Source organism: Geotrypetes seraphini, chromosome 2, assembly GCF_902459505.1.
Source record: "Geotrypetes seraphini chromosome 2, aGeoSer1.1, whole genome shotgun sequence".
Taxonomy (NCBI): domain Eukaryota; kingdom Metazoa; phylum Chordata; class Amphibia; order Gymnophiona; family Dermophiidae; genus Geotrypetes; species Geotrypetes seraphini.
In genome coordinates this window covers 25,485,492-25,509,740 of record NC_047085.1, presented here as the reverse complement: position 1 = coordinate 25,509,740, position 24,249 = coordinate 25,485,492, and the positions used below count along the sequence as shown (strand labels likewise).

Genomic DNA, 24,249 nt, shown 5'->3' with positions numbered 1-24,249 from the left:
GCGAGAAAATACGGTAATCGTCTATGGATATGTTTTTATGTCTATTGTTCAAATGATTTTATTTAGCTCCCAATTTTATTTTTGTGATACGCATTGAAAATATTTGATATTGCGCGTAAATCAAAACGTTAATAAACTTGAAACTTGATTCGATAAAGACTTTTTTTCCATAGGTAAAAAAAAAAGTGAAAACCTGAATCCCCTCATCCCACTTTTTGGATAAGATTAAAATTCATATATCAGATTTTACAAAAAAAAAATTCAACAACTTGAAATCAGTTCTTAAGACCAGAGTATAAAATGGAAAGGTGTTTTTTTTTTTCCTGATTTCAGAGGGACAATTGTTTAAGTAACACTGAGAAAATATATCTATCTATCCCTTTCAAACCAAATACTTTTCAACTCTGTTCTGCTTTCTACCTAATTGATCCTTGCAAATCAATTAATCGTCATTAGAATTAACTTTTTAAATGAAAAGGGCTTTTATCTACTTTGTTCTGTGAAACATTTGGCAATTGAAGGTGCCAACTGGGGGGGGAAAAAAACTTCTCTATTAGGTTATCACAAACATAATAAAACCCCCACCAAACTAAAAAAAACTTCTTACAGCTAGTACCGGGATACTGACAGGAAAAAAACAAGACTGATTTATTCTCAGTCCTGGAAACCAGGACTTATTTAGAATGCCCATCATGAAGGGAAAAGGAAACCCATGGGTAGGGCCTGAAAGCAAAAATTTCAAAAGGAAACTCACCATTGAGTTTCCCTTTGAAAATTCAGTTTGGGTTTCATATTGTGATTACAAAGCACTCGGAGAGTAGGGGATAGCAGATGGCATGGTGAAGCAGACTACGTAGGCCATATGGTCTTTATCTGCCTTCATGTTTCTCCGTTTTCTTTGTTTTGATGTATTTTGTTGTTTCGTTGAAGCTGGGATAGCCGAGCGAAATTTCTACACTAGCCAGCGTCCTATTTGATCTACGTTTATCTCTGTGACTACCCAGAGTTCAAAACAAGGGATTCAGTTGGGTTTCTTTTGTAAATTGCTCTGCCCATGACAAAGTAAAAGGCAACATCTTTTTAAAAAAATATATATATATTCCCAAGTCTATATTCACATTTGCAAAATTCTTTAAATGTGAAACATCAGGGTTTAAAAAAAAAAATTCTTTATTCATTTTTAAAACTTTCAATAAGTGCAACATAAGATACAATCACTTTACACTTTAACATCACTTAATATTCCATCCAAGTCTAAATCACATGAAACCCTCCCCCCTTATACCCAACAATTGTTCTTATGCATTAAAAAAAAAAACCCATAAAGTATCCCCACCCCCACCCTGGCCGTGTATGAACAAAGGGTGAAAAAATAATATTCATTTCTGTACAATATTTTGCTAATGGCTCCCATACATCCCTAAATTTCTTAAAGTGCCCCTGCTGTATGGCTATTGCCCGCTCCATTTTAAAAACTAAATCTTGTTTCTAAAGAGAAAATGATCTCAGGGCCTTCTAATTTGCCATTTTTAATGTAGGCCTTTCATTCGTACTTTTTGTAATAGGAAGAGTGGAGGAAAACAACACAGAAATCAATTCAAAAAGACTCTCCAGGGTTTAATCAATCAGCTAAACGCCGATTTGGCGTTTAGCCGATTGATTAAACACTGGAGAGTCTTTTTAAATTGATTTGCGTGGCCTTTAATTTGTATTCATTTTTGAAGAAATTTAGAATTAAACTACTGAGGTAAATATATACTCACCCTCTGACCTTGCAGACCAGGGAGTCCACTCTTGCCTTCTAGCCCATCTTGACCCTTTGGAAAAAAAAAAAAAAAAAAAAAAGCATATAAATGATCTGCTAATTAACATTTTATGATGAAGGATGAGAACAGTTTTTGAATCAGTGGAGCAATACTAATTTTTGGAAGAATGGATGCCAAGGTCATTGGCAAGGTCCTCTTTTTATAAGCTGAGTAAAAGCTCTGACGCTCATAGGAATATAAACTGATCCGAATATAAACTGAGGTATCCTTTTTTTTCCCTCCAAAAAGGGGGAAAAAAGGTTCACTCGAAATGTAGGTGATCATGGTGAGCCAATCTATAAAGACTGTTCACCCTCCCTCCCCATCAGCTATCTCGTAAGTCACTAATTACATCATACAAATATCTGTGGTGCATATATCCTAAAGCTAACATATTCACAACAAGGCCCCTACATAGGAAAACGCAACTACAAACTTAAATAAATGTAGACAAAAATCAAACTTAAACCTCAAGAAGCCATATACAGTTTGTTCATCAAGCCCCTTCCCTTGTTTAAAAGCAGACTGAAAAACCACCTTTTTGATATAGTCTTCAATCCTTAACCCTACTCCTCTGCCCTCCAAACCCAACCCACTGATTAACCGTTCCTCTTAACTATATCCATGACATCCTGTTTGTCTTTGGGAAGCAGAGCTGAGATTGTGATGTCATAATGCCTCATTCTACCAATAAGAGCCAACCTCATCAGTGATGTCACAATGGCTTGATTGTCCTGTACTCCCCACTGCCCACCAACCCAGCCAGCAGAGTAACCGTTCCCCTTAACTGTATCCATGACATCCTGTTTAGATTGTAAGCTCTTTCGAGCAGGGACTGTCTTCTTTGTGACTCTGTATAGCGCTGCGTGCGTCTAGTAGCGCGATAGAAATAATTCATAGTAGTAGCAGTGTGAAGAGTTTCAGTCTTTGGGAAGCAGAGCTGAGATTGTGATGTCATAATGCCTCATTCCACCAATAAGAGCCAACCTCATCGGTGATGTCACAATGGCTTGATTGCCCTGTACTCCCCTCTGCCCTTCAACTCAGCCAGTAGATTAACCGTTCCTCTTAACTCTATCCATGACATCCTGTCTGTTTAGATTGTAAGCTCTTTCAAGCAGGGACTGTTTTCTTACTCTTTGTGACTCTGTGCAGTGTTGCGTGCGTCTGGTTGCACTATAGAAATAATTAATAGTAGTAGCAGCACCAGAAAAAGAGAAACAGTACTCTACACTTTGGAAAATAAAAAGAAAGTAGTGCCAATTTACAGTAAAACTGAATTTTCTGTTCATGAAATGAAAAATGAAATTATTTCTTTCCACCTTTGTTGTCGGGCTGTTTTATGTATGTTTATCCCAGTTTCTGCTTCCTTCTGTGCTTTCTTAATTTTCTTTCCGGGTCTTCAGTCTATGCACCTTTTCTCTCCACTTCCTCTCCTACATCCATCTCTGACTTTTAACCTTTTCCTTTCAGCTTTTCTCCGTTTATTTTTCTGCACCTCTATCTGCTTCTATTTACAGCTTTTTGGTCCCCAAATCTCAGTTTACATTCGAGTACAGTGCTCCCCCGGTCATTTGTGGTCCTGGTCATTTGCGGTATTTTCTGACCACGAATGGCCGAGCAGGAGAGGGCAGCCGGAGAGCAGCCGGAGTGCTGGCGAGTGAAGGAAATCACTCGCAGTATGCTCCGACCGCCTCTTCCTGCACTATAGTCGGGCCTCACCAATCAGAAGCTGCGTGTCAAAGCAGCTCCTGATTGGTGAGGCCCGACTTTAGGGCAGGAAGAGGCGGTCGGAGCATACCGTGAGTGATTTCCTTCACTCGCCGGCGCTCTGGCTGCTCTCTCCTGCCTTGCCGGCTGTCCTCTCCTGTCTCCCCCGCTGAAAACCGTATTTGCGGTTTTTCAAGATTCACGGGGGTTCCTCGAACGGAACCCTCACGAATATCGGGGGAGTACTGTATATACAGTATTTATTTAGGCATCTGTCTTTTGGCGCCTCTTACAGAATTTCCCCCGTAATCATTTTGGTTGCCCTTCTTTGACCCTCATCTAATTCTGCTGTATCTTTTTAGAGATGCGGTAACCAGAATTGCACATAATACTCCAGGTGAGGTCACACCGCGGAGTGATTCAGAGGCATTATAATATTATTTCCTATTCCTTTTCTAATAATTGCTAGTATTTGGGCTCACAGGACAAAATGACGCAAAAGACCTTTCTACGACAGTTTGACCCTCTAGATGTACAACTGCAGGCTAATGCTAGGCATTGCAAGCACCATTTTGAACATGGCACTGGATGAGACAGGAGCAACTGGGGATCTGTTCTACTCGCAACCCATTAGACACCAGGGAGGTTGCAGGTGTGATCTGGTTGATTGGGAGGGGGGGGGGGAGGATGTCATTCAGGAAGAAGAAGGGAGGAGATCAGATCTTGATTCTTTTTTTTTTTTTTTTGCCATTTTGAGATATCCATCTGTTTTGAAAATGAGCGCCAGTGCCTTCTATAAAAATTCAAAAAATGTGTCAAAGAATGTTTCTATAAAAATTACCAAGGTGATGATCCCTTTTCAGGTGAGATTCCTTCTCCCAGGCAGCACAAGGGCTGCCCCTGGAACAGTCCTACTATGTCCCTGTGAAAGCTTTTTCCATTCCTTTCTATCTTCCTCAGCAACTTGGGAAACTTACTGACTGGATCTGCTTGGAATAGAAATTTTGATTTGGGGGAGAATAAATAAGAAAACTTTCTGGAGAAAAATATACTCACTGGAGGCCCTGGAGGTCCAATAGGTCCCGGTGGACCACGAGGTCCAGGAGCTCCCTTTAAAAGCAAAGAGAGAAAATATTATCTTTAGTCAAAGAGCAGTAAAAACAAACAAAAAAAACCTCCCTTCATTTAAAACAACTAATAACTATGGGATCCTTTTACCAAACAGCAGTAAAATGTGGCCTTAGACAACCTTATGCACTAAGGCCATTTTTACCGCTGGGATAAAAGGTCCAAACTTCCTATATTTAAAAATTAATGTCCAAATGCTAATTTTGCCTTTAGTGCATGGTCATTAAAACAGGTTAGCATGTGAACCTTAAGTGCCACTCATTTCATAGGTGGTAAGCTTTGTAAAAAGGCCATTTAAATTGTAATCTTTCTAGGGACATGGAAAGCCTATTGTACACTTCTCCCTCGTCACTCACGGGGGATACGGGCAGAGCCGGACCGTGAATGCCGAAAAACCGCGATTATCTGGCTCTGACCCACCCCCACCTCCCTGCCGCCTTCCCGGCCTTACCTGGTGGTCTAGAGGGCTTTCGGGGCAGGAGCGATCTTCCTACGCTCCTGCCCCGTGCAGATCGCCATCAGGAAATGGCTGTAGGGGATTAACGGCCTCTTTTCAAACTAAACTAAACTAAGCCTTAAGTTTATATACCGCATCATCTCCATGGAAGTGGAGCTCGGCACGGTTTACAAAGCTTAAAAATATAAGAAGAGAGAGGAGAAAGATTTACAAGAGCATATGAATAGAGGGGATGTAAACAGGAGAAGAAATGTTATATGTTAGAAAAAAGCCAGGTTTTCAGTTGTTTGCGGAATAATTGGAGGGAGCCCAGGTTCCGCAGCGGGATAGTGAGATCGTTCCAAAGGCCCGTGATTTTGGAGAGGAGGGATTTTCCCAGTTTGCCTGCGTAGAGGATACCGTGTAGAGAGGGGAAGGATAGTTTATGTCTGTGGGCGGATCTGGTGGTAGCAGGCGTCGAGGCGATGAAGGATAGAGTGATTAGGGGCGGAAGGATGCCATGAATGATCTTGAAAGCCAGACAGGAGCATTTGAAATGAATTCTGGAAAGTACTGGGAGCCAGTGAAGATTGGTAAGTAGTGGGGAGACGTGATCAAATTTGCGTTTTGCAAAAATCAGCTTGGCTGTAGTATTTTGGATAAGCTGGAGTCTATGAAGACTTTTTTTTGTTAGGCATAAATAAATGGCATTACAGTAATCGAGTTTGGATAGGATGATGGATTGTTCAAGGATGGTGAAATGTTTTTGGTGAAAGTAGCTAACGGCCCAGAAGCCCATAGAGATTTAAAGGGCTTCGGGGCTGTTGCCGCACGGCTTTGTAAAAGAGGCCGTAAGTGACTTGTCCAGGGTCACAAGGAGCAGTGTGGGATTTGAACCCACAAGCTCAGGGTGCCAAGGCTGTAGCTCTAACCACTGTACCACAAACCCCACCTTATTGAAAATTACTATTCCTTATAGTTAAGAAATAAAAGAAGCTGTAAATATAGACACTACTCATAAGAATTGTCATACTTGGACAGACCGAAGGTCCTTCAAGCCCAGAATCATGTTTCTAACAGTGGTCAACCCAGGTCCCAAGTACTTAGCTAGATCCCTAGTGAAACAGATTTTATGCTGCTTATCCTAGGAATAAGCAGTGGATTTCCCCAGGCCATCTCCAGAATGGCCTATGGACTTCTGTTTTAACTGATTTCACCACATTCTCTGGCAACGAATTTCAGAGTTTCATTACACGTCGTGTGAAGAAATATTTTTTTCTGGTTTGTTTTAAATCGACTACTTAGTAGCTTCATTGCATAGCTGTACCAGTTGAGAGTCTAACCTACCAATCTGAGACAATCCTCCCTGGAAATGGTACATTTTAGATATAATTAATTTTGATCATGTTCGGTTTGACAAAGAAAAGCAGTTGATCCATGCCCCCTTACGATTAAAAACATCGTCAAGAGGCTATTTCTACCATTTGAAACCTATGATAACACACACTTTGAAAGTTAAGCCTTTGTTAGGTAAATTAGTTTATTTCTTTGTTTTCTGGCTTTTCTTTCCCAAATTCCATGTATTTATCAATTTAAAAAAAATATTTTCAGGCTCTTACTTGGTCTCCCTTCAGGCCTTCCTTATGTACCTGAAATGCAGAAATAACATGGTTATTTCAAGGAAAAGCTTCTTCCCACCCTCCCAATTATATGGCTGCCTTGTCAGTAGGATTTGATAGACCTGATCTTAGCATATACCTGTCTCTGTCAGTCTCTATATTATATTACAGATCTGTCTTTACTGCAGGAGGAAACCTTTTATTTAAAAGGCAACCGCAGTTTACAATACATGATAGTTACTCGTCTAATCAGAGAGTGCTGCTTGTGATACATTACCACAGAGCCGGGTTTTCCAGGAAGCCCAGTTTCTCCTTTTTCACCCTATAGGAAGACAGAAAAAGAACAATCGGATCTACACATAAAATCAGTTTGATCGTAAAATCTAAAAGGAAATCTGTATCATGTGATGTCTCCCAACTCCCAAGAGATGCCACTACAAAACATTCCTTGACAGAACACTCTCCTTCCAAGCAGGCTGGAACAACACCCTTCGCAACCTCCTCTTGAACTCCCCCACTTACCAAGCTCTCAGAGGAGCACTGAAAACCCACTTGTTCGACAAGTTCGTCTGATCCCCCCAAGCCCCTGACCCTTTCTAAAAGTCCTCTGCCCCTCTCTTCCCGTTTCCCTCCCCCTTCATTCTTTGGTTATTTCTAGGCTAGATTACTGTAACACACTGTATCATGGCATAACCCAGAAAGAAATAAGAAGGCTACAAATTATACAAAATACAGCAATAAAAATTATTACTAACTCCGAAAAATATGATCATGTCACACCTCTTCTACAAAAAGCACACTGGTTACCAATTTCGCACAGAATAATCTGTAAAATTGCACTGATCACCTTCAAAATCCAACAAACCAATGCACCAATATTTCTGGATCGTTTTTTGATACCATATTCTCCAGCCAGGACACTTGGATCAACGGAACAGCATTTGCTGACTATCCCTTCTCTAAAAATAATAGGTACCAGAAGATCTACAATTTTTTCAGTCATAGCACCCCAGCTTTGGAACAACTTGCCAATCTATCTACGTGGAGAAACCTCATTAGAAAAATTAAAAAGCACATTAAAATGCTACCTGTACAAAGACGCTTTTGAGTCATAGATAGGATAATTCATCTATCATTAATCCCAGGCTCAAATACCTAATTTTAACCAGACCTTATGTAGGTCACAACCTCCCCTACCCTATTTTTAGGCTTAGCCATATTTATAAAATATTCTTCATCACCCTCCTGATGTTGGTTTTTCCCTAAATGTACTCTTACTTTCTTCAAAGATTGCAGTTCGCCCCTCCTCCCTTTGGTATCGCTAATTACTTGTGTACATACATTGTATGTTTATTTGTATAAATTGTTTTATTTTTGTCTCCTAATTTTAAACTGTCATATGCATTGAAGTATTTGATATTGCGTGTACAACAAACTTTTAATAAACTTGAAACTTTCTCCCCTCTCTTCCCTCTTCCCCCTACCTCCTTCCCCCCTCTCTTCCCTCTTCCCCCTACCCCCTACCCTGTATTGACAACTGTCCCCTCTCTGTAACTATCAACTTCTGTACACTGTCTAGAACCGAAAAGGTTCGTTATCCACTTTGTACTTTTCTGCTACTGTATACCGTCTAGAACTGAAAAGGTAAATAAAATAAAATTAGTACAGTGGAACCTCGGGTTGCGAGTGTTTTGCAAGACGAGCAAAACACTCAGCAAACTTTTGACTCGCAAACCGAGCACCGCCCCGATCAACAAGCACTTACAGTCCAGGAAGCGCCGCTTCGGGGGATTCCTCTTCCGTCTTCCACCCAGCCTTTCACGTCGGGTGCCTTTTGCAGGTTGGAGCACCTCTGTCTGGGCTTGCGTGGCCGGGTGCCATCCCGCCTGCGCGTTGCGTGTGACGCGCACAGCGCCAATCATTGGTGTTGTGTGTGTCGTGTCTCGAAGATGTTCTCAGGCAGAAAGATAGATTAAAAACTGACAAATCTCCGGGCCCAGACGGGATCCACCCGAGAATACTGAAAGAGCTCAGAGACGAGACAGCGGAGTTACTGCGGCATATTTGCAACCTATCCTTGAAAACAGGAGTAATCCCGGAGGACTGGGGGATAGATAATGTTACACTGATCTTCAAAAAAGGATCGAGAGGCGACCCGGGGAGCTATAGACCTGTGAGCTTAACCTCAGTTCCGGGGAAGATGGCCGAATCACTGATCAGGGAAGGTATCAATGAGCATATAGAAAAAAAAAATCTGATGAGAACAAGCCAGCATGGTTTCTGTAAAGGACGATCATTCCAGACGAATCTACTGCATTTCTTTGAGGGGATAAGTAAGCAATTGGACCAAGGTGACCCCATAGACATCGTATATCTGGATTTCCAGAAAGCCTTCGACAAGGTACCCCATGAACGCCTGCTGAGGAAACTGTGGAGCCATGGGGGTGGAAGGGGACGTACACAGATGGATCAAAAATTGGCTGGAGGACAGGAAGCAGAGGGTAGGAGTAAAGGGGCACTGCTCTGACTGGATAGGTGCCACGAGTGGTGTTCCGCAGGGGTCAGTGCTGGGACCGCTGCTGTTCAATATATTCATTAATGATTTGGAAACAGGGATGAAGTGCGAAATTACGGATGACACAAAACTCTCCAGCAGGGTCAAAACTGTTGAGGAATGCAAAGAACTGCAGAGCGACCTGGACAAACTGGGTGAGTGGGCTAAAAAATGGCAGATGAGCTTCAATGTGGAGAAATGTAAGGTCTTGCACATAGGGAAGGGGAACCCAATGTACAGCTATATGATGGGAGGGAGGGTACTGGGGGAAGGCAACCTAGAAAAAGGCCTGGGGGTATTGGTGGGCAAATCAATGAAGCCGGCAGCGCAATGTGCAGCGGCCTCAAAGAAAGCGAACAGAATGTTGGGCATTATCAAAAAAGGTATCACTCCCAGAACAAAGGAAGTCATCCTGCCACTGTATCGAGCAATGGTGCGGCCACATCTGGAATACTGCGTCCAATACTGGTCGCTATACTTTAAGAAGGACATGGCAATACTCGAGAGGGTCCAGAGGAGAGCAACAAGGATGATAAAGGGCATGGAGAACCTTTCATATGCCGAACGGTTGGACAAGCTGGGACTCTTTACCCTGGAAAAGCGGAGACTTAGAGGGGACATGATAGAGACTTATAAAATCATGAAAGACATAGAGAAGGTGGAGAGGGACAGATTCTTTAGACTAGCGGGGACAACAAAAACAAGAGGTCATTCAGAAAAACTGAGAGGAGACAGATTCAAAACGAATGCAAGGAAGTTCTTCTTCACTCAACGGGTGGTGGACACCTGGAACTTGCTTCCAGGAGATGTGATAAGACAGAGTAAAATAATGGGGTTCAAAAAGGGACTGGATGACTTCCTGGAAGCAAAGGGGATAGTAGGGTAGAGGGTTACAGATAGAGGGTTACTTCACTGGACATTAGGCGAACAGGGTATGGAAGTTGTAGCTTAGGAGCACTTACAGGTCATGGACCTGGGGGGCCGCCGCGGGAGCGGACTGCCGGGCACGATGGACCACTGGTCTGACCCGCCAGGGGCAATGCTTATGTTCTTATGTTCTCTCCATTAGCCCTAGCACCACACACCATTAAGCAATCATGATTTTCAACTACTAACTGCTACCAACTGATCTTATGTGAGGAAAATCTCTCTCACAGGAGAAAGTTCCATTTAAGGAACCTGTCTCCCATGGAAGTGGCAGTTTCTGCATCATTATTTTAAAACAGTCCAAACCCCAAAAAATGGAAGGAGAAAATCCTACGCAAGAAAGTCCAAAATTTACATCCCTTTTTGCCCTCCCCGGACCCTTAGATCGGCTGATCAGAATTTACTGACTATACCTTCCATCAAAGAATTCTACTACACTAGAAAAACTAGCTTTTCTGTAGCAGCTCCAACTTTATGGAATGCCATGCCACCTCAACGCCGCCTCGAAAATTCACTCGACAAATTCAAGATTAAACTAAAAACGTTCTTATTACAAGACGCATACCATAGCATCTAAATATTTCCTTCCAACACTTAGCAAAATAAATATGAACTGCTTTTAAGAAGCGATCCCCTTTCCAATGTTATATCCTACACCCTTCCCTTTTTTAAATTTGTTTTTAATGATGTAATTTTTAACTTTCCCCTCCCCCTTCATCCTCAAGCTCATGTTCGTATCTGTAATTTGTCCACTTAATGTTCACATTTCCCCTTCCCCTATAATAATTCATTTTAACGCTTTCATTTTTAGCATTGTAAACCGGCCAGGTGCAAGTCGATGGTCGGTATATTAAAATTAATTAAACTTGAAACTTGAAAAACTCTTTTTAATAATAAAATCACAAACTTTCCCCACAGAAGACAAAAACCCTTGATTTCTACAGAAAAAGTATATATACATTCTAGTAAATAATAAATGGAAATATAGAAACATAAGGGTAAATCTCTTATAATAAAACCCTAAGCGCGCATGCGCACTCTTACCAGCATATTCTGTGATCCGTCGGTCCGTGGCCGGCAAGAGTACGCATGCGTGCTTTGACTGCTCCCCTCACTCACTAAGCGGCAGCATCCTTGCTCCGGGACCTGCTGACCCTCCTATCTCTCCCTCCCATGCGACCCTCCCAACGAGATGACCTTAACAACAAACCTCCCTCCAGCGTTGGCAGCCGCAGCACGTTAAACAGGCTACTTCATGGCTTTCTCCTGCCAGTGAGTCCCTCTGCCGCATTACTGATGATGTCTGTAGAAAATTTTTCTGTATATATACTTTTTCTGTAGAAAATTTTTAGAGGCACCTTGTTACAGAATCACGCTTTCTTGAAAGGCGCCTAGGTTCCAATCGGTGCTGATTAAAAAGCTTAATCGAGCTTGTTGTTCAATTTAGATAGGCGCCTATCTAGTTGAGCGCCTCCGAAATAGGTGCCCAACTTTAGGCGCTGGTTACAGAATTTGGGCCATAATCTCTATGTGGATAACTTTCTAAGCTTACCTGGTCACCCTTGGATCCAACAGCCCCTGGTGCTCCAGTGCTACCTTCCAGGCCCTGTTAATACATGAGCAATTATAGTTAGTAAGATGCAACTCTGACCACTCACTACAAGTTACCTCCCTCTATGCATTTAGAGTTGTACTTTATTGGAAGTTTCTATACCGCTATTAATGACTGGGGAATCAGTTCATAGCAGTTTTCAAAGACATCTGTTAGAGAATGACACGGGGAGCGATCCCCGCAGGCAGCTGCGGCGTGGCTGCGGTTTGGCTGCGGGTTATGGAGACTCCAAAGCCAAATCACCGCAGACACGGGGACAAAAGTTTTCACCGCCCGCAAAAACGGTGAAAAGATTTGTCCCCGCAGGCCAATGTGCCCCCTTCTAGGAACCGCTATTTACCTGTGTTTCACCGTGCTCCTCTTTTGTCAGATCAACCCTTCCTGCCAATAGAACCCGCCCCCCCCCCGACGATCGCCGGCAGGAAGGTGCTCAGCCCTTCATGCCGACAGAACCAGCCCTCCCCAACGATCGCGGCAGGAGGGTACCCATCCCCTCCTGCCTACCCTAACAGCCCCCCCGACGATCGCAGCAGGAGGATATCCAACCCCTCCTGCCAGCTCCCCAACAGCCCCCCTATGATCACTGGTAGGAGGGTGCCCAACCCCTCCTGCCGACCCCCCCAACGGCCCCCTATATCGCCAATAGGAGGGTTCCCAACCCCTCCTGCCGGACCGTCCCCCAACAAACCCCGCCATCCCGAAACACCACCCTTAGTCTTACTTTCCAAGTTGGACCGGACAGCTCCTCGCTCGTCTGGCCAGCAGGCCTGCCTCCGTCCAAATGAGGCGGGCCCGCCCCTCCCCTCCCCTGCCTAACCCACAGGATCCTAGGGCCTGATTGGCCCAAGCACCTAAGGCCCCTCCTATAGCGGGAGTGGCTTTAGGTGCCTAGACCAATCAGGCCCTAGGATCCTGTGGGTTGGGCAGGGTAGGGGCGGGCCCGCCTCATTTGGACGGAGGCAAGCCTGCTGGCCATACGTGTGAGGAGCCGTCCGGTCCAACTTGGAAAGTAAGACTAAGGGGGTTCCGGGGTGGGAGGGTTCGTTGGGGGGGGGTCCAGCAGGAGGGGTTGGGTACCCTCCTGCCGGCGATCTTAGGGGAGGCCATTGGGAGGACCGGCAGGAGGGGTTGGGTACCCTTCTGCTGCGATTGTCGGGAGGGCCGTTGGGGGGGGTCTACAGGAGGGGTTGGGTGCCCTCCTGCCGTGATCGCTGGGGGGAGGGGAGACTTGCAGCCGTAGCCGCGGTCACTATGCTAATCACGGCAGGGAGATCTTTGCCGCGATTAGGTACAGCGGCCGCGTCTACTTACCATGTAGGCTAACATTGTAAGCATTTAAAGTACATGTCGTGTTTGTTTTTGCATTGCTAGCCCCAGGGGTGGTGGAAGATTAGTGATTGAAAAATTGTACGAAAAATAACTATTTTAAATTTAGTGATCAAAATGTGTCAGTTTTGAGAATTTATATTAATTAATTTTTTCTCTACGTGTTTTGTTTTTGTATAGTTATTAACTAATATTTAACTAAGTTTTAAAGTTTTAAAGTTTTAAAGAATGTTTCCTTTATACGTAAATAAAGAAAAGTATATAAAATCGTACCCGTTTGAGGCTTTTATGTATGCAGCGGTGACGGTGACGGGGCGGTGAATGGGGTTGCAGTGGCGGTGACGGGGCGGTGAATGGGGTGGCAGTGGCGGTGACGGGGCGGTGAAGGGAATGGCGGTGACGGGGCGGTGCAGAGGATGGTGAGACGGGGACGGGGCGGTGACGGGGACCAATTTTTTCACCGTGTCATTCTCTAACATCTGTAATGGATTTTAAATGCAGATTCAGATGGATTCCATGGGTTTTTGCAGCCCAGATGCATGACCTTGCATTTCTTAGCATTAAATTTTAGCTGCCAAATTTCTGACCATTCTTCAAACTTCACTAGGTCTTTCTACTCTATTGCAAATTTTGGTATCATCTGCAAAGAGGCAAATCTTACTAGTCAGCCCTTCAGCAATAACTATATATATAAAATTGTATGTGTGTATGTGCCGCGATCACGCAAAAACGGCTTGACCGATTTGAACGAAACTTGGTATGCAGATCCCTCACTACCTGGGGTGATATGTTCTGGGGGTCTTGCGGCCCACCTGCACACGTTGGCCGAGCTACAAGCAGAAAATCGGATTTCACCCATTCATGTCAATGGAAAAAATGTAAAAAGATGCCATTCTCACAGTAATTCAAAAACGGCTTGACCGATTTGAACGAAACTTGGTATGCAGATCCCTCACTACCTGGGGTGATATGTTCTGGGGGTCTCACGGCCCACCTGCACACGTGGGCGGAGCTACAAACAGAAAATCAGATTTCACCCATTCATGTCAATGGAAAAAATGTAAAAAGCTGCCATTCTCACTGTGACCAATTTGGACGAAACTTGGTATGCAGATCCCTCACTACCTGGGGTGATATGTTCTGGGGGTCTCGCGGCCCACCTGCACACGTGGGCGGAGCTACAAACTGAAAATCAGATTTCACCCATTCATGTCAATGGAAAAAATGTAAAAAGCTGCCATTCTCACAGTAATTCACAAACGGCTTGACCGATTTGAACGAAACTTGGTTTGCAGATCCCTCACTACCTGGGGTGATATGTTCTGGGGGTCTCGCGGCCCACAACTCTATGTTGCTTGCTCAAGGGTGGGTTCACCCAAGAATTTATATGTTCTTGCTCCTGGAGGTGAAACTAAAATTGTTGTTTATAATCAAGTTTTGCGTTAGTTGTATTGTATTCATTTTGTCAAATATTTCACATTATAATTTGAATATATGTGTGTGTGTGTATGTATGTATGTATGTATGTTCCAGCATAACTCTTCAATGCATGGACAGATTTCAACCAAACTTGACATACACATTACTTACTATCTGAGGACAAACACTGTGGGGGTGGGAAGGGGGGATATGTAAAAATGATTGAAAATGACAGATTTTAGTATCTACCCCATAGTGTTTTCGGGCTCACACATGAATACTCAGCATAACTCTGAAACGCATGGAGAGATTTCAACCAAACTTGGTACACATATGACTTACTATCTGGGGAAAAATATTGTGCAGGTGGGACGGGGTAAAATACTGTGGGGGTGGGAAGGGGGTGATATGTTAAAATTATCAAAAGCTACAGATATTAATGTCCAACCCATAGTTTTCGGGCTCGCAGAGATGAATACCGACACTCCCGATGCCGTTTAAGTCTAAGTTCAGCCCCATAGAGAGGGACATTCCTTTGGGACATGTGGAGGGTAGGGGGTTGGGACATGGGGGTGGGGCATATGGGACATGTGGGGGGGGGGGTAACGTGGGGAGTGGGACATGTGGGACATAGGGGGGTGGGACATGTAGGGGGTTGGACATTTTGGGATAAATAAATATCCGGGCAACGCCGGGTTATCAGCTAGTCATTTATAAAAATGTTAAAAAGAAGAGGCCCAAGAACAGAACCTTGAGCCACACCACTGGTAACATCCCTTTCCTCAGAGCGAACCCCATTGATCACTACTCTCTGTTGCCTTCCACTCAACCAGTTCTTGACCCAGCCTGTCACTTTGGGACATTTATTAGTGTAGAACACTGTCAAAGGTTTTGCTAAAATCTAAATACGCCACATCTAGCCCACTCCTTCTATCTAATTTTCTGGTCACTCAGTCAAAGAAATAGATCAGATTTGTTTGATAAAACCTATCTCTAGCGAATCCATGTTGCCTCTGGTCCTGTAATCCACCGAATTCCAGAAACTTCACCATTCTCTGTTTTAAAAGCCTTTCCATGTATGTTTTTATGTACTCCACACAGATTTGAGATGTGCGGGATATATATATATATTTTTAATAAATAAATAAATAAAATATTCAAAGTTGTGAGATGGTATGAGTACTGGGTGTAAGCTGTTACCCTTCCCACAGTGAGTGCATGAAGACAGTGAATCACAGAAGACATGAACAGTTTTCCAAAACTTATTTGTTGTTCTTAGCCCACTGTTATAACTAATAGGCCATTACCCCACTCCACTTGTTGGGAGGGATCAAAATCTCACAACTATTACCATAAGACTTGTCTCGCTGCTGCGTGCTGGCCTGGGAGCGCCGCTAGCTGCTTACCTTGACAATCTTCTTGAGGATTTCAGCGCAGGATACACGCTGGACCACCAGGGAACACACAGGTACGTGAGGGAGGGAAGGAAGGAGGGAGGGCGGTAATTGCTAGTGTCGGCCGGGGCAGGAGACAGGAGGGATCCCTCCTGGCCCGGCCTACCACTAGGTGGTTTACGTTAAGGGGAATGGTTAGTCTGCTGGCTGGGTTAGAGGGCAGAGGGGAGTACGGGACAATCAAGCCATTGTGATGAGGTTGGCTCTTTTTAGGGGGCAGAGGGTATAGGGAAGGACGGTGGGACAGTGTTCAGAGCCTGGCAGGGAGGGGGGACAGTATTCAGAGCCTGTCAGGGAAGAGGGCTTGGTTCACAGCCTGGTAGGGAATGGGACTGAGTGCAGGGCAGGGAGGGAAAGAGGCTGGGTGCAGAACTTGGGAGGGAAAGGCACTTGAATATTAAGCCCCCGACTTATAGTTGAGTCAACCATTTTTTTTCCTCCTTTTCGGGGGAAAAATGGGGGTCTCGTCTTATATTTGGATTGACTTATATTCAAGTATATACGGCAGGGGTGGGAAACTCCGGTCCTCGAGGGCTGGAATCCAGTTGGGTTTTCAGGATTGCCTCAATGAATATTCATGAGATCTATTTGCATGAACTGCTTTCAATGCATATTCATTGGGGAAGTCCTGAAAACCTGACTGGATTCCGGCCCTTGAGGACCGGAGTTGCCCACCCCTGAACTAGGGTATACAAAGTAGCATGCAAAAAAAAAAAAAAAAAAAAAATATATATATATATCAACCTCATCAAATCTTTTCTCTACAAGGCTCCTTTTTGTCTACTTGGTATGTCTTACTCGTGTCAAATTTCAGCTTGATTAGACATTATTTAGAGGTCACCCCAGCATGTACTGTTTGCTTGTGTGTTGGGTATGTAGGTGATTGTACATAATTAGTTTGTATGGCATCGTCTAGTTTGCGATCTGCACCTGAGAACTGGCTCCTTGGGAAGTCAGTCTGTCAGTTGTCAACTGTTACACTGCCACGTGGACTGGATGTTGTTCAACTGGTCAATTTTCATCACTATTGATGAAGGAAAATCTTTACTGGAAAGCTATAAATTGGCATATGAGTCAGTGATGGCGGTATGGGATGGAGCCAGGATACCGACACAATGCATAGACTCTTGCATCAGGATGTTGAAGAAACTCCACAATGAGCATTTGTCCCTAATGAAACGCAGAACTCGTCAACGAGAAGGTGATAGAATGAAGAAATCTTTAATAGTGAACTCAAACAGTTGTTTGATAGTTCAAAAAAGATGTGATGACTGAACTCATAAATGAAGATTGAGAATTCCTACAGAAGCAAAGGCAGAACATGTTTTCTCGCTGGATAAGTAGAGCTGGCCTTCAAACAACTCCAAAAGAAAGCAGAAAGTGGCAGCTCAAGGAAAAGAAAATCATGACAAAAGCGAGGTATGAGGAAAGGCAGACCAAAGCAGTTACCCATATAACATCTGAATTTTCTTCAACATCATCTGGCGAGTCTGAAAGCGAAGATCAATATCAGCCTATGAAATCAGTGTCTACTGAGGTTGCCAGTATTGCATCATTGACAAAAATACCTACGAAGATCTTGACATCTCCTGTGGTTGTTGGTGCCTAGATTGTGCCAATGTTTACGACCGGAGTGCTGTGTTTGTTGCCAACTTCGTTGCTCAGGCCCTTGGTCATGACATTACTGATATAACACTCTCCAGAAGTTCAATCACACAATCTCAAATGCAAGTTTAGAAGTTGCATCAGCAGAAGACAACAACATTTCCTTTGAAGGTCCTTTCTATTTGCACTGGGATGGGAAGATGTCACCTGATATTGATGGATCCAAGACAAGTACAGACCGACTTGCTACTGGAAATAGCCAGGAAATGTTACTAGGCGTTCCAAAGACAGAAAAAGGCACAGGAGAGTCGCAAGAAAAGGCTTGTGTTGATGCTATCCAGAAATAGAACTGAAAGGTCACTTTGGGAAGCCACAAAACTTAGAGACTTGAAGAAAGCAACAGGTTTTATTAGCATACATATGCAACTCCTGAGCTCCAAGCTGGCTTCAGAAGTCCCGAAAACAGGAAGTTGCAGAGATATTTATACATTCTTCTGGCTATACAACTGAATTCTAGAAAAAACTTTTCACGTGCTACTTTTCTTAACAATCATTAGTGCTAAGCTCACACTAGCAGGTCATTAGCAGGTCACTTATCTAAGCCCTGCAGTCTTTCTGTTACATGTCGTTCATGCTGAGATAGCCATAAGAAGTTAGAATGTCCAAGCTAACACCCAGTACAGGCAGACTAGAACATGAGATAAGTTAGGTCTGCAGCTAAACATAATTCAGCATTTTATTAAAGAGAAAACGTAGTTCAACACTTAGGAAAACCAGTCCCAGACTCCTTCAGAAGCTTCGTTCCGAACTGAAAGAACTTGTCTTTGATATGACAGCAAGCAATACCAGACTTCACAAAGCAGCTTGCGTCCAAATCGAAAAAGCTTATGTCAGACTGTTAAGAACATAAGAATTTGCCGCTGCTGGGTCAGACCAGTGGTCCATCGCGCCCAGCAGTCCGCTCACGCGGCGGCCCCCAGGTCAAAGACCTGTGCCCTAACCGAGACCAGCCCTACCTGCGTTCGTTCCGGTTCAGCACGAACTTGTCCAATCTTGTCTTGAATCCCTGGAGAGTGTTTTCCCTTGTAACAGACTCCAGAAGAGCGTTCCAGTTCTCTACCACTCTCTGGGTGAAGAAGAACTTCCTTACGTTTGTACGGAATCTATCCCCTTTTAATTTTAGAGAGTGCCCTCTCGTTCTCTCTACCTTGGATTATTTGTCGTGTGCACAACAAATACAATACACTTCTCCCTCCGTATTCGCTGTGATAGGCGATTAACAGATCCGTGAATACAGAAAAACCACAAATTACTTTTTCATATGTTATTTGCTGTTCTCTATTAAAAACCATCGTGAATATGGTGAAACCACAAATAACATGGTGGGAGACCTGGCCTGTTCCTGAAGGAGAGGCAAAACACGGTGAAGAAAGTGCCGGGAATCAGCGATTTTCTCTGTAAACGCTTGGAATCAGCGATTTCTCTATGTAAGCTGACGTAATTGAGGTGGGGGAAGCCAGCATGCGAAAAACCGCAAATAATCGAAATCGTAAATGCTGAAACTGTTAAGCTTAGAGGTAGTTTTAAAAAACAGTGTGGTGGCGTGACCTCTAAACTTTGTTTAAGTAAAAAATTTTGTGTTTTTCATTTTTATATAGAGGAATAAAATTAGCCTTGTGGACAAACAAATGTTTTCATTTATTTTGAGGACCACCCTACTAGACACCATACTTCTGCCTCCCAAAAACACATCCCTACCTGCTCTCATAAACACAATCCTTGCCTTCAAACTTCACTCACAAAGAGCCTGTTCCAGCCGCCCTCAGTTTCACCACACCCTTTTCTCCCCTCCTTGACTAAAGCTTTGACAGCCCACCCCGAGCCTCCACTATCTTGGGTAACGTGTTGTTACAGGGCCCATATAATTTTTATGGCTAGGATCCATTCAATCCTAGTTACACCACTTCTGCTCTCTGTTAGTAAACCATCTTGAGTTTTTTTTTTTGTTTTTTTTTTATTACCAAATGTTAAACATGATTTATAAAGCAAAGCATTACATACATCTAGTCCATGGGTGCCAGGTTTTCCAGGGAATCCATCAATACCTCGTTCACCCTGCAGGGAGAAAAGAAAGTAAAAATTAGACACTGAAGTACCAACATACATTTACTCATTTGGGGCTCCCTTCATTCAAATTTGTAACTTAGAAATATTTTTAGCCAAAAGTTATTATTCAGCTTGAACAAATATAAATAATAGCATCCTGCTTTAATGGCCAATGTTTGTGCCATTCAAACTCGGACTGTACGTAAGTGTTTCCTGGGATGGAGGTACAAGGTGTGCACATCTATATAATAAAACCGTAGGCGGCGCATGCGCAGTCTTATCAGCGTGCTTCCATGATCCGTATGTCCGTGGCCGCCAAGACTGCAGCATGCCCCGCGCTTACTACAGCCCCACGCGGCACTTCACTCCATTTTCGCCAGAGCGGTTTGCCCAGATAGGGGAAGCTGAACAGCTCACTCCCGCCTCTGCTCGACTTCCTGTTCACAACCCCCCCCCCCCCCAAACAACCGCATAGGAAAAACTCACTCCCTGCTCTCCTGCCACGGCGTTTGCTTCCTCTACTCGGCACGGCGCTTTACCCGGCAGACATTTAATAAAAGGTTGCCTCCCCCTGCCGCTCTGAATACCTGACCGCCTAACTTTAAACCCGCGGCTGCAGCTGCTTTGAAGACCTGGCCTGGCCGCCTAACTTTAAAACCACGAGCTAAACAGGTATGTAGTTCTTCCTTTCACCTGAACTCGCCTGCTCCCAGTGGGCCAAGAGAGAGGGGGGAGTGGCTGCCGTGGTGATCTGGCCGACTCCCTGGTGACAGGAGCCGCCGCGGCACCTTTAAAGTGAAAAAATAACTGTGGCAAGGGAGCCGGCCAACTGGCAGTTCAAGTTGGAGCTTCAGTCTGGCCTGCTCCCTGCCGTATTGTATTTTTTAGTTGAAAGAAGCGGCGGTGGCTCCTCTCACGATCCCCGCCTGGGTCAGACTTCCGACGCAGGTGGGGATCATGAGAGGAGCCACCGCCGCGTCTTTCAAATAAAAAAATACAATATGGCAAGGCGGGCAGGGAGCAGGCCAGACCAAAGCTCCAACTTGAACTGCCAGTTGGCCGGCTCCCTTGCCACAGTTATTTTTTCACTTTAAAGGTGCCGCCGCGGCTCCTGTCACCAGGGAGTCGGCCAGATCACCACGGCAGCCACTCCCCCCTCTCTCTTGGCCCACTGGGAGCAGGCGAGTGAAGCCCGGTACTTCCGGGTAGCTAAGGGGCGGAGCGCGGCGCGTGCTCAGGGTCCGGGTAGAGAAGCCGGTGCTACAGCCGCTTGCACACATTAGCACTGGCTAACGCAACCCGGGTAAGGGAGGTCAAGTTTGGGAGGATCGCTCAGACTTGGGACTGGCGTTCACCTTCGGATGGAACAGTAACCTGCTCCAGGGGAGCCGGACGACACCCACATGTAACAGATCAGCACTACCCCCGATTTCCCGAACCCCCACCTCCCCCCAAGCAACAACAAAAACTACTCCCGATGCCTGCGGCTGTGACCCCCCCACCCCAAGTAAACTCCCCTGGAGCAAGATCGGATGCCCGGAAAAGGGGGGAGGGATAGATCACTCCCAACCGTTCGAGGAGAACTGAGGGCTGGAAGAGTAGGTATGAGAAGGGGGTTGGGTTTGGGGGCTATAAAGGAATATGTGAGAGAAGGGAGCTGGGGATGAAAAAAGGATGAGATGGGAGAAGGGGGGCTACAAAAGGGGGCATGTGAGAGAAAGGGGCTGAAGACAGGAGCTGGAAGAATAAGTGAAGGGGGAATGAAGAGGGAGTTCTATGGAGGTGAAGGACAGAGAAAGGGGACAGATTTTTAAGTTGGTGAAAAAAGGTGGAAATAGGGAGGGTAAAAGGGGAAATGGGAGCCTGAATAGAGGGGGTAAGACATAAGAAGAATAGCCATACTGGATAAGACTAATCTATTCTAGCACCCGTTAATGTAAGGTGATGATGGACAGGGGGGATGTAAAACAAAGGGGCTGCTGCTGGATAAGGTGAGCAGTGATGGAGTGGTGGAGGACACAGGGGAGGTAAAAGGAAGGGATAATGGATGGGGAGCAGGCAAGGGGTGGTTGTGGACAGCCAAGGAAACCTCCCCCCCAAAAAAAAACACAGAAAGCGACTAAGGAGAGAGAAAAATAAATAAAGACAGACACACACACACATATATTCTAGCACCCGTTAATGTAACGGGCTATAAGACTAGTACTTGATAAAATGCATACATGCATTAGAGAATGACACGGTGACAAAATTCATCACCGTTCCTGTCCTCGCGGATAACCGCGGGAAATAATCCCATGTCATTTTCTAGTGTCTGTTTCAACCTCGGTCCTTCTACACAGCATTCTTCAAAGCAAAGCTCGAGGGTCAGTGGTTGTGCTTATGTGAGCCAAGGATAATGAAGCCATTGTGACATCACTGATGTGATTGGCTCTTAGGCACTGGTGGAATGAGGCATTATGACATCACAATATCTGCTCTGGATACCAGAGACTGTCATTCTGTAGTGTCTGTTTCAACCTCAGTCCTTCTACACCAGCATTCTTCAAAGCAAAGCTTGAGGGTCAGTGGCTGTGGCCATTCATACTCTGATTCTTATGTGAACCAAGGATAATGAAGCCATTGTGACATCTCTGATGTGATTGGCTCTTAGGCACTGGTGGAATGAGGCATTATGACATCACAATATCTGCTCTGGATACCAGAGACTGTCATTCTGTAGTGTCTGTTTCAACCTCAGTCCTTCTACACCAGCATTCTTCAAAGCAAAGCTTGAGGGTCAGTGGCTGTAGCCATTCATACTCTGATTCTTATGTGAACCAAGGATAATGAAGCCATTGTGACATCTCTGATGTGATTGGCTCTTAGGCACTGGTGGAATGAGGCATTATGACATCACAATATCTGCTCTGGATACCAGAGACTGTCATTCTGTAGTGTCTGTTTCAACCTCAGTCCTTCTACACCAGCATTCTTCAAAGCAAAGCTTGAGGGTCAGTGGCTGTAGCCATTCATACTCTGATTCTTATGTGAACCAAGGATAATGAAGCCATTGTGACATCTCTGATGTGATTGGCTCTTAGGCACTGGTGGAATGAGGCATTATGACATCACAATATCTGCTCTGGATACCAGAGACTGTCATTCTATAGTGTCTGTTTCAACCTCAGTCCTTCTACACCAGCATTCTTCAAAGCAAAGCTTGAGGGTCAGTGGCTGTGGCCATTCATACTCTGATTCTTATGTGAACCAAGGATAATGAAGCCATTGTGACATCTCTGATGTGATTGGCTCTTAGGCACTGGTGGAATGAGGCATTATGACATCACAATATCTGCTCTGGATACCAGAGACTGTCATTCTGTAGTGTCTGTTTCAACCTCAGTCCTTCTACACCAGCATTCTTCAAAACAAAGCTTGAGGGTCAGTGGCTGTGGCCATTCATACTCTGATTCTTATGTGAACCAAGGATAATGAAGCCATTGTGACATCTCTGATGTGATTGGCTCTTAGGCACTGGTGGAATGAGGCATTATGACATCACAATATCTGCTCTGGATACCAGAGACTGTCATTCTGTAGTGTCTGTTTCAACCTCAGTCCTTCTACACCAACATTCTTCAAAGCAAAGCTTGCGGGTCAGTGGTTGTGGCCATTCATACTCTCATTCTTCCCTCTCTCCTTAAAGAATGACATGAAGATGGTTTCCCACGGTTATCCGCGGGGACGGGAACGGTGATGAATTTTGTCACCGTGTCATTCTCTAACATGCATGTCTGCAGAGTATACACACAGAAAATTGCAGCAGATGCAGCTTTGTGAAATAGCATTCATGTGCATACCTGTTTTATTCAGGCACAAGTAAGCATATGTGTCTTTATAAACCTAATAACGTTCAGGCATAAGATAAGATAAGAATAGCCTTTCTGGCTCAGACCAAGAGTCCATCAAGCCCAGTAGCCCATTCTCACGGTGGCCAATCCAGGTCTTTAGTACCTGGTCAAAACCCAAAGAGTGGCGACATTCCAGCATCTCAAAGAATAGCAAGATTCCAGAACCCCAATGAGAGCAACATTCCAGAGCTGAGATTCTGATGTCATAATGCCTCATTCCACAGTGCCTCAGAGCCATCCTCATCAATAATGTTACAATGGCTTGATTGTCCTATACTTGGCACACTTAAGAGCATAAGAACAGCCATATTGGGTCAAACCAAAGGTCCATCAAGTCTAGTAGCCCATTCTCACGGTGGCCAATCCAGGTCATTACTACCTGGCCAAAACCCAAGGAGTAGCAATATTCAGGGCGAGCAGTGGCTTCCCCCGTATCTTTTTCAATAACAGACTATGGACTTTTCTTCCAGGAACTTGTTCAACCCTTTCTTAAAACTAGCTTCGCTATCCGCTTTTACCACAAGCTCTGCAAACTTTAGTGTTGAGGCAAATCCAATCCCAAATCTCCAGTTAATCCTCTTCACTTAGGATATTAGTATAGAATAAGTCAGCGGACATCAGTAGTCTTTCAGACTCTTTAATTACTCATTTTATC

General features: G+C 44.5%; 1 protein-coding gene across 3 annotated transcripts in view; it reads right to left on the bottom strand.

Annotated features, from left to right (window-relative positions):
• The window catches only part of COL22A1 (collagen type XXII alpha 1 chain), a 766,089-nt gene that overhangs the window by 276,342 nt on the left and 465,498 nt on the right, over positions 1-24,249 (bottom strand). For all 3 annotated transcript variants that reach the window (XM_033933743.1, XM_033933744.1, XM_033933745.1), the window contains exons 16-21: positions 19,657-19,710; positions 11,732-11,785; positions 6,976-7,020; positions 6,699-6,728; positions 4,572-4,625; positions 1,764-1,817 (exon numbers count right to left, since the gene is read on the bottom strand). In XM_033933743.1, coding sequence (XP_033789634.1) covers positions 1,764-1,817; positions 4,572-4,625; positions 6,699-6,728; positions 6,976-7,020; positions 11,732-11,785; positions 19,657-19,710 — 291 coding nt within the window. The remainder of the gene's footprint in view (positions 1-1,763; positions 1,818-4,571; positions 4,626-6,698; positions 6,729-6,975; positions 7,021-11,731; positions 11,786-19,656; positions 19,711-24,249) is intronic.